General features: G+C 44.1%; 1 protein-coding gene across 2 annotated transcripts in view; it reads left to right on the forward strand.

Annotated features, from left to right (window-relative positions):
* Positions 1–6,053: 6,053 nt before the first annotated feature.
* The window catches only part of snrnp48 (small nuclear ribonucleoprotein 48 (U11/U12)), a 26,277-nt gene continuing 21,100 nt past the window's right edge, over positions 6,054–11,230 (forward strand). For both annotated transcript variants that reach the window (XM_070888545.1, XM_070888546.1), the window contains exons 1-2: positions 6,054–6,415; positions 9,996–10,112. In XM_070888545.1, coding sequence (XP_070744646.1) covers positions 6,203–6,415; positions 9,996–10,112 — 330 coding nt within the window. In that variant the 5' untranslated portion in view covers positions 6,054–6,202. The remainder of the gene's footprint in view (positions 6,416–9,995; positions 10,113–11,230) is intronic.

Raw genomic sequence — 11,230 nt, forward strand, 5'->3', positions numbered from 1 at the left:
GCTTCCTTGGGCAGAGAATTCCACAGATTCACAACACTCTGGGAGAAGAAATTCCTTCCCAACTCGGTTTTAAATTGGCTCCTCCGTATTTTGAGGCTGTGCCCCCTAGTTCTAGTCTCCCCGACCAGTGGAAACAACCTCTCTGCCTCTATCTTGTCTATCCCTTTCATGATTTTAAATGTTTCTATAAGATCACCCCTCATCCTTCTGAACTCCAACGAGTAAAGACCCAGTCTACTCAATCTATCATCATAAGGTAACCCCCTCATCTCCAGAATCAGCGTAGTGAATCGTCTCTGTACCCCTTCCAAACCTAGTATATCCTTCCTTAAGTAAGGTGACCAAAACTGTACGCAGTACTCCAGGTGCGGCCTTACCAATACCTTATACAGTTGCAGCAGGACCTCCCTGCTTTTGTACTCCATCCCTCTCGCAATGAAGGCCAACATTCCATTCGCCTTCCTGATTACCTGCTGCACCTGCAAACTAACCTTTTGGGATTCATGCACAAGGACCCCCAGGTCCCTCTGCACCACAGCATGTTGTAATTTCTCCCCATTCAAATAATATTCCCTTTTACTGTTTTTTTTCCCCAAGGTGGATGACCTCACACTTTTCGACATTGTATTCCATCTGCCAAACCTTAGCCCATTCACTTAACCTATCTAAATCTCCTTGCAGCCTCTCTGAGTCCTCGACACAACCCGCTTTCCCACTAATCTTAGTGTCATCTGCAAATTTTGTTGCATAACACTCTGTCCCCTCTTCCAGGTCATCTATGTATATTGTAAACAGTTGTGGTCCCAGCACTGATCCCTGTGGCACACCACTAACCACCGACTTCCAACCGGAAAAGGACCCATTTATCCCGACTCTCTGCTTTCTGTTCGCCAGCCAATTCTCTATCCATGCTAATACATTTCCTCCGACGCCGCGTACCTCTATCTTCAGCAGTAACCTTTTGTATGGCACCTTATTGAATGCCTTTTGGAAATCTAAATACACCACATCCATCGGTACACCTCTATCCACCATGCTCGTTATATCCTCAAAAGAATTCCAGTAAGTTAGTTAAACATGATTTCCCCTTCATGAATCCATGCTGCGTCTGCTTGATTGCACTATTCCTATCTAGATGTCCCGCTATTTCTTCCTTAATGATAGTTTCAAGCATTTTCCCCACTACAGATGTTAAACTAACCGGCCTATAGTTACCTGCCTTTTGCCTGCCCCCTTTTTTTAAACAGAGGCATTACATTAGCTGCTCTCCAATCCGCTGGTACCTCCCCAGAGTCCAGAGAATTTTGGTAGATTATAACGAATGCATCTGCTATAACTTCCGCCATCTCTTTTAATACCCTGGGATGCATGTCTACCTTGAGTCCCATTAGCGTGTCCAGCACTACCCCCCTAGTGATAGTGATTGTCTCAAGGTCCTCCCTTCCCACATTCCTGTGGCCTGCAAATTTTGGCATGGTTTTTGTGTCTTCCACTGTGAAGACGGAAGCAAAATAATTGTTTAAGGTCTCAGCCATTTCCACATTTCCCGTTATTAAATCCCCCTTTTCATCTTCTAAGGGACCAACATTTACTTTAGTCACTCTTTTCCGTTTTATATATCTGTAAAAGCTTTTACTATCTGTTTTTATGTTTTGCGCAAGTTTATCTTCGTAATCTATCTTCCCTTTCTTTATTGCTTTTTTAGTCATTCTTTGCTGTTGCTTAAAGTTTTCCCAATCCTCTCGTTTCCCACTAACCTTGGCCACCTTATACGCATTGGTCTTTGATTTGATACTTTCCTTTATTTCCTTGGTTATCCACGGCTGGTTATCGCTTCTCTTGCCACCCTTTTTCACTGGAATATATTTTTGTTGCGCACTATGAAAGAGCTCCTTAAAAGTCCTCCACTGTTCCTCAATTGTGCCACCGTTTAGTCTTTGTTTCCAGTCTACTTTAGCCAACTCTGCCCTCATCCCACTGTAGTCCCCTTTGTTTAAGCATAGTACGCTCGTTTCTGACACAACTTCCTCACCCTCAATCTGTATTACAAATTCAACCATACTGTGATCACTCATTCCGAGAGGATCTTTTACTAGGAGATAGTTTATTTTTCCTGTCTCATTACACAGAACCAGATCTAAGATGGCTTGCTCCCTTGTAGGTTCTGTTGCATACTGTTCTAAGAAACAATCCTGTATGCATTCTATGAATTCCTCCTCCAGGCTACCCCGTGCGATTTGATTTGACCAATCGATATGTAGGTTAAAATCCCCCATGACTACTGCCGTTCCTTTTTCACATGCCTCCATTATTCCCTTGATTATTGCCCGCCCCACCGTGAAGTTATTATTTGGGGGCCTATAAACTACGCCCACCAGTGACTTTTTCCCCTTACTATCTCTAATCTCCACCCACAATGATTCAACATTTTGTTCATTGGAGCCAATATCATCCCTCACAACTGTCCTAATATCATCTTTGATTAACAGAGCTACCCCACCTCCTTTCCCTTCTTGTCTATCTTTCTGAATTGTCAGATACCCCTGTATGTTTAATTCCCAATCTTGGCCACTATGTTTCTGCAATGGCCACCAAATCATACCCATTTGTAATGATTTGTGCCGTCAACTCATTTACTTTATTTCGAATGCTGCGTGCATTTAGGTAGAGTGTTTTCATCCTAGTTTTTAAACCATGATTTTTAGTTTTGACCCCTCCTGCAGCCCCTTTATATTCAGTGGCCCTTTTTGTTTCTTGCCTTGGGTTTCTCTGCCCTCCACTTTTACTCATCTCCTTTCTGTCTTTTGTTTTTGTCTCCTTTTTGTTTCCCTCTGTCTCCCTGTATTGGTTCCCATCCCCCTGCCATATTAGTTTAACTCCTCCCCAACAGCACTACCAAACACTCCCCCTAGGACATTGGTTCCGGTCCTTCCCAAGTGCAGACCGTCCGGTTTGTACTGGTCCCACCTCCCCCAGAACCTGTTCCAATGCCCCACGAATTTGAATCCCTCCCTGCTGCACCACTGCTCAAGCCACGTATTCATCTGTGCTATCCTGCGATTCCTACTCTGACTAGCACGTGGCACTGGTAGCAATCCCGAGATTACTACTTTTGAGGTCCTACTTTTTAATTTAGCTCCTAGCTCCTTAAATTCCTCTCGTAGGATCTCATCCTTTTTTTTACCTATGTCGTTGGTACCAATGTGCACCATGACAACTGGCTGTTGTCCCTCCCTTTTTAGAATGTCCTGCACCCGCACGGAGACATCCTTGACCCTTGCACCAGGGAGGCAACATACCATCCTGGAGTCTCGGTTGCGGCCGCAGAAACGCCTATCTATTCCTCTTATGATTGAATCCCCTATCACTATCGCTCTCCCACTTTTTTTCCTGCCCTCCTGTGCAACAGAGCCAGCCACGGTGCCATGAACTTGGCTGCTGCTGCCCTCCCCTGATGAGTCATCTCCCTCAACAGCACTCAAAGCAGTGTATCTGTTTTGCAGGGGGATGACCACATGGGACCCTTGCACTACCTTCTTTGTACTACTCTTCCTGCTGGTCTTCCATTCCCTAGCTGGCTGTGGATCCTTCTCCTGCGGTAAGACCAACTTACTACACATGCCACTCATGTCATTCTCAGCATCGTGGATGCTCCAGAGTGAATCCACCCTCAGCTCCAATTCCGCAATGCGGTCCCTCAGGAGATGGAGGCGGATACACTTCTCACACACGTAGTCGTCAGGGACACCGGAAGTGTCCCCGAGTTCCCACATGGTGCAGGAGGAGCATAACACATGACCGAGCTCTCCTGCCATGCCTTAACCCTTAGATACCCTTAAATTGGCACAACAATGTTACAGTTTACTTACTGATATAAAAAATAAAAAGAAAAGCTACTCACCAATCACCAGCCAATCAATTACCCACTTGGCTGTGACATCACCTTTTGATTCCTTTCTACTTCTTTTTTGCCTTCTCGCACCGCTGTAGCTGCACAAGTACGCCTTTTATAGGCCGCTCCAACGCTGCTCCCGCCTCTCGCCAACTGCCGCTGCCTGTGGAACACCCGCTGGGCCTTTTATAGGCCGCTCCGACGCTGCTCCCGCCTCTCGCCAACTGCCGCTGCTGTGGAACACCCGCTGGGCCTTTTATAGGCCGCTCTGACGCTGCTCCCTCCTCTCGCCAACTGCCGCTGCCTGTGGAACACCCGCTGGGCCTTTTATAGGCTGCTCCGACGCTGCTCCCGCCTCTCGCCAACTGCCGCTGCCTGTGGAACACCCGCTGGGCCTTTTATAGGCCGCTCCGATGCTGCTCCCGCCTCTCGCCAACTGCCGCTGCCTGTGGAACACCCGCTGGGCCTTTTATAGGCTGCTCCGATGCTGCTCCCGCCTCTCGCCAACTGCCGCTGCCTATGGAACACCCGCTGGGCCTTTTATAGGCCGCTCCGATGCTGCTCCCGCCTCTCGCCAACTGCCGCATAATGGCTATGTTAATAGATTAGTAATCCAGAGGCGTGGACTAATAATCCGGAGACATGAGTTCAAATCCCACAGCAATTGGGGGAGTTGTCCCAGTGTCACGGGAACAGAAAACATTAAGCCAAGTGCCCTAGGGCACCACAAACAGTAATTAGCTATGGACAATATAACAACATTACACAAATAATAATTCATTCATAATGCAATTGTGTTGATTATCCCCTCTATACCATGCAATGCTCACCGGTCGCGAAAGGCCCAGAGGTGTGTAGAAGATATGAACCATGGAATAACACAAATTTTTCTCAATTAATGACTCCCCCACCCCTAGCAAAGTTGCACTCTCAAAAATGTAACATTTCAAGGTTGCCCCTTTCACAATGCTAACAGAGCAGTTGGTAAAAAACATGCAATTTCCTCATGTTTAACAAATATTTAACAAACAGGAATGGTCTGCACAAGTCAGAGTACCTCATCATGGGTTTGCTGCAACCACCTGGCCAAGGTGGTCATCCACAGGTTCAGGTTAGACGCGTCCCATGGAGGGAAGTTTGCTTCTGCTGCTCACCTCTCTTGCGCAGGCCTAGAGAAGGTGCACGCAGTCTCCACCAGCATACTTGAGGCCTTCTGCCAACTGGTGGGCACTGCAAGGATGTGACATGCGGCGAACACCAACAAGAACCGTATTGATTAATTTTACAAATTTCCTTTGAGTGGAAAAAAAAAGGCCTTTATTTGTTGTAGCCCGCTGGAAAAAAGGATGGATGAGAGAGCACTTTGGGTTAGGTTTCGAGACTTGGGGTCAACATGAGTTCAAATCTCACCACGGCAGCTGGGGAATTTAAATTCAGTTAATTAAATAAAAATCTGGATTAAAAAGCTAGTATCAGTAATGGTGACCAAGAACTGCCGGATTGTTGTAAAAACCCATCTGGTTCACTGATGTCCTTTAGGGAAGGAAACCTGGCCTATATCCTGTCCTGGCCAATATTTAACCCTCAATCAACATAACAAAAACAAATTATCTGATCATTATCACATTGCTGGTTGTGGGAGCTTGCTTGTGTGCAAATTGGCTGTTGTCTTTCCTACATTACAACAGTGACTGCACTCCAAAAGTACTTCGGTTGACTGTTAAGCGCTTTGAGACATCCGGTGGTCGTGAAAGGCGCTATTTAAATCCAAGTCTTTTTTTATATATGCGACTCCAGGCCCACAGCAATGTGGTTGATCTTAACTGCTCTCTTAAATTGCAGCTCACCAGTACCAAGGGCAATTAGGGATGGGCAATAAATGCCAGCCTTGCCAGCGACACCCACATGCCAGAGACGAATAAAAAAAAGTGACTCCTTGTGTGAGGTTTTATTAAGAAAAGATTTTTTTTAAATCTACCAAGACTATGGTACATATATTTGACTATAGTCCAAAAAAATTGTCTTAAAACATTCATGTTAAGCGCCTTGGGACGTTTTGTTAGGTTAAAGGCGCGATATAAATGTGTTGTTGTTACTGACCCGGAAATGAGGCAGAGTAAAAGTTGCTGCAGTGGCGGGCACTTCCTTGGGCTGGGTTGCTTTTTCTGGCGAGGCGAGTCGTGTCGGCAGCGGCGGAGTCGTGGTGCTTGTGTTTTGTTAAATTTAGAGACCGTGGTTTTTTTTTTAATATAGACATTCATTATAGATTATATAATGTGCGAGTAGATTAAAACCGGGTCCGTGTGCAAAATGGCGGCGGCGGTGGAGGCCAACATCGAGTATTCGAAACGGTTGCAGGGCCGTTTGGAGCGCGTGAGCGAGCTGTTGGAATTCAGCCAGGGCTGCACGAGATCCATTGAGGACATGCTGAGCGCGCTGGGCTGGAGCCGCGAGCGCCTGAGCGCCAGCCTGCCGGGGCATGGTGACAGCAGCGAACCTGTGACACAGACTGGGGCAGAGCTGGTAAGAACACGGGAAATAGGAGCAGGCCACTCAACCTAGTTTAGAGTCAACCTTTTATTATTATTATTCGTTCTTGGGATGTGGGCATGATTGGCAACGGCGGCCGCATTTATGTAAAAGATCTCGTTATTTTGAAGACGAGCAGGGGAGATCACCCCCACCCCTTGACCTAACCAATATTTATCCCTCGGTTCTGACGGAGGGTCGTCGACCCGAAACGTTAACTCTGTTTGTCTCTCCACAGATGCTGCCTGACCCGCTGAGATTTCCAGCATTCTCTCTTTTTATTTCAGATTCCAGCATCCGCAGTATTTTGCTTCTGTTTTTATCCCTCTGTCCACGTCACTTTAAAAGAAAACAGATTATCTGGTCATTAATACATTACTGTTTGCGGGAGCTTCCTGTGCGCAAGTTGGCTGCCGCGTTTCCTACATTTACAACAGTGACTACACTTCAAAAAGTACTTTGTTGGCTGTAAAGCGCTTTGGGACATCCGGTAGTTGCGAAAGAACATAAAACAGCAGTAGGCCATAAGGCCCTCAAGCCTGCTGTGCCATTCAATAAGATCATGGCTGATCTGATCATGGACTCAGCTCCACTTCCCTGCCGCTCCACACAAACCCCTTATCCCCTTATTGTTTAAGAAACTGTCTATTTCTGTCTTAAATTTATTCAATGTCCCAGCTTCCACAGCTCTCTGAGGCAGCGAATTCCACAGATTTACAACCCTTTGAGAGAAGAAATTTCTCCTCATCTCAGTTTTAAATGGGCGGCCCCTTATTCTAAGATCATGCCCTCTAGTTCTAGTCTCTCCCACCAATGGAAACATCCTTTCTGCATCCACTTGTCAAGCCCCTTCATAATTTTATACGTTTCTGTAAGATCACCTCTCATTCTTGTGCTATAGAAATGCAAGTCTTTTTATTGCACTTGGGAAGATAGAGGTGTCTCGCCTTCTTGAACCACTGTGCTATTATAGAGAAAATGTAATTTTGTACTGGAAAGGGGCTGTGATGCACCATGGGACGTTTTGCTACGATAAAAGCTGCTATATAAAGGCAAGTCGTTCTTTCCATTCCTATCAAAGCAAAAAACAAAGAACTTGCATTTATATAATGTCTTTCACGATCTCAGGATATCACAAAGTGCTTTACTAATGACCTACTATTGAAGTGTGGTCATGGTTGTAATGTAGGAAAGCAAAAATATAAACCTCGGGTCTCCAATTGGGTGGAATGTGGCAGTTTGCCGCTTTTTATGTTACTGAGTTTCACCCGAGTGCTGAATCTACAAGCCTTTCCCCGACAGGGACGGATTCAGCAAAAGTGCCAATGTGAAATGTGCCCATGCCCGGCTGACCATGGGAGTGTTGCAGAGCCACGGAGTCGGCGTCTGACCTCTGATAGCTTGATCCCACAACCTTCTGGTTTGCAGGCGAGAATGCTACCAATGATCCACAGCTGATACTGTACACTGACAGATTGTGGGTTCAAGTCTCTCATCCATGGAACTGACACTCCAGTGCATTACTGAGAGAGTGTTGCAGCAACAGCTTGCATTTATATGCAGTAAAACATTCCAAGGTGTTTAATGAGCATTATTGATTTGCAGTCATGTAAGCTTGATCAAAGAGGTAGGTTTTAAGGAGCGTTTTAAAGGAGAAGAGAGCAGCGAAGAGGTTTAGGGAGGGAATTCTAGAACTTGGGGCCTCGGCAGCTGAAGACAGGGCTGCCAATGGCGAATCGATTAAAATCAGTTGCACAAGAGACCAGAATTGGAGGAGCGCAGAAACCTCAAAAGCTTGTACGACTACAACAGATTAGAGTTGGGGAGGGGAGAGGGTGATGAGAGGTTAGAAAACAAGGATGAGAATTTTAAAATCGAGGCGTAGCCTGACTGGTGGCCAATGAAGGTCAGCAAGCATAGGAGTGATGGGTGAACAGGACTTGGTACGAGCTAGGTTATAGGAAGCACAGTATTGGATGAGCTCCAGTTTATGTAGGGTGGAAAATTTGAGACTGGCCAGGAGAGCATTGGAATAGTCAAGTCTAGGGGTAACACAAGCATTGATGAGGGTTTTGACTGCAGATGAGCTAAGGCAGGGACGGAGTCTGGCGATGTTGGAGGTGAAAGTAGGTGGTCTTGATGAAGTGGATATGTGGTCGGAAGTTCATCTCGGTGTCAAATATGACACCAAGGTTGTGAATGGTCTGGTTCAGCCTCAGACAGTTGCCAGGGAGATGTATGTATGTATATGTCTGAGGTGTTGCCTTTCTGATGAAACGTTAAACCAAAACTCCCCTCTTGGGTAGATGTAAAAGATTCCATGATGCTCTTTTGAAAGAGAGTAGGGGAGTTTTCCCAGATGTCATGGCCAATTGTATTCCTCAACCTACAGCACTAGAACAGATTATCTGGTTGTTGTCATATCTCTGTGTATGGGATCTTGCTGTGCACAAATCGGCTGCCATGTTTCCTACATTACAACAATGACTACACTTCAAAAGTTGTTCTTTGGCTGTAAAGCGCTTTGGGATGTCCTGAGGTCATGAAAGGTGCTATAGAAATGCAAATTAATTTTCATCCTACTCCAAAGGCCTAAGCACACAATCTACGCTAACACTGTGCAGCTACTCGGGGTACGGAGGATGTGCTGCACTGTTGGTGTTGTTTTTCAGGTGAGAAGTTAAACCAAGGCCCTATCTGCATGTTTATTTTTTTAAAAGAGACCAATCGAACAGCTCATACTGAGATTCAAATTAGTCTCTAGTGGGTATACAGACATACTATTTAGGCAATTTAAGGTTCAAGCACTAGACTAGAACTGGCATGAAATAGATAATGGTTTAAGATTTTCATCTTGTGTTTCTCCTCTTCTGCCCACCTTGTCCAATACTAACCAAGACTTCATTAGCTAAACTGCATTTGTCATCTTACTCCTCCCCATTAGGATATGCCACATTTCTGTACACTACTTTTGCATATGGAATATAAGTAAACGTAGATATTGTTCAGCGAAAGTAAAATATTAGTTTGTAATTTTAAGGAGGGAAAGAACTGAGAGAATAGGCAGTGCAATTGGCGAATTCCTTTCGTTTGGATTTAAAATAAGGTACCTGATACTTTCAATTTTTTCTGAATTCAAGTCTTAAAATCTGATGAAATTAACATAAATTAATGAGTTTTTTGGGACAAAAAGTAAGCCCTGTTTAATCAGAAAACCAGCTTTAATTGGGAAATAATCAAGTTTAAAAAAAAAACATGCTGGACATCAACAGGACATGAATTGAATAAATAAGCAAGAATATTTATTATGGAGTGATGTGAATCATTCTACTGTTTTTTGGAAAAGGGTGCAGCAGAGTTTCATTCAGTTTGAAGGTGACACTTTTTGTTTGAGTTTTATTGAGTTTAACTTGAATTCATCCTTTGGGCAAGGGGAGAATACTCATTGGTTTTCATCGGGTTAAATGCTAAATTCAGGCCTATTTATATAATGTTTATTGTACGTTGAATACTATTGAAACTGAGTGCTAATTTGTATTCTGAATATAACAATTTTTCCCTCCAACTTTTCTAGCTCGATCAAATGGTTACTTGTCCGTTCGATGCCGATCACAGGCTTTCGAAATCATCACTGGAAAAACATGTTGCATCCTGCAGACTGAGGAAGCTAGGATATTCTAGAGAGGAAGAGGTGAGTATACGTGTGGAAAATGCTTTTGAACTGTACTAATTGTCCAGTACGTAATCCAAGTTTTTGATGGCAAATCAGTTTTTCTTCAGATAAACTCAACTGGCAATTTTCTGCAATGTGTTCATTTTTATATCCGAAGTACAGATTAGAGAAACTTTGAAGCTGCATGTTGTACTTCAAATTTAATTTGTTCACTTGTGTCATGATGGCAAGATCATGTTATCTTGTCTGTCCATAGTGTGATTTTCAGTGGTGCATATTTCTGTTCTAGGACTATAATAACTAATTTATCCATTTTCTGTTGAAGTTGATTAGCATCGCTGGGTCCATGGAGCAGTTCAGTATGGGTTGTCAGTAAGATATCTAGCATAGTAGAGGGAGGATAAAACATAAATGTTTGTATTTAGATCATGCACGGATTTATAAAAAGGGTATGTTTTAGAAAAGTAATGTTTACAGGGTTTCTCTGTGAAGCCATGTCTGATGTCCAATGGCATGGATGCACTGAGATATCAGTCATTGAGATCTCCCTTGGATCATTTTCACTACAGAACACCTTTTTGTTGATACAATTTTTCCCTTCTGCTTCCTCCCTCCTCTTTGCAGAATATATGGTAAAATATAACATTTTGGAGATAATAAAGAACCTAAATACACAAGCATTGTTCTAGTAAATACTTGCAAGTGTGCAGTGAAATGCATAGCATATGAGGTAGCCCAGTGTTGTGGAGAACTGTGTTCAGTTCTGGGCAACTCGCCTTAGGAAGGAGATATTGGCCTTGGAGGGACTGCAGTGTAGATTTACTAGAATGATACCTGGACTCCAAGGGTTAAATTACTAGGAGATTACATTATCTAGGTTTGTATTCCTGGAATGATTTTAAGAGGTGATTTGATCGAAGTTTTCAAGATATTAAGGGGAACTGATCGGGTAGATAGAGAGAAACTATTTCCGCTGTTTGGGGAATCTAGGACTAGGAGACATAGCCTACAAATTAGAGCCAGGCCTTTTGGGTGTGAAGTTAGGAAACACTTCTACACACACATGGCGGTAGAAGTTTAGAACTCTCTTCTGCAAACAGCTGTTGCTACTAGGTCAGTTGTTAATTTTAAATCTG

The sequence above is a fragment of the Pristiophorus japonicus genome, chromosome 1, assembly GCF_044704955.1.
Source record: "Pristiophorus japonicus isolate sPriJap1 chromosome 1, sPriJap1.hap1, whole genome shotgun sequence".
NCBI lineage: Eukaryota > Metazoa > Chordata > Chondrichthyes > Pristiophoridae > Pristiophorus > Pristiophorus japonicus.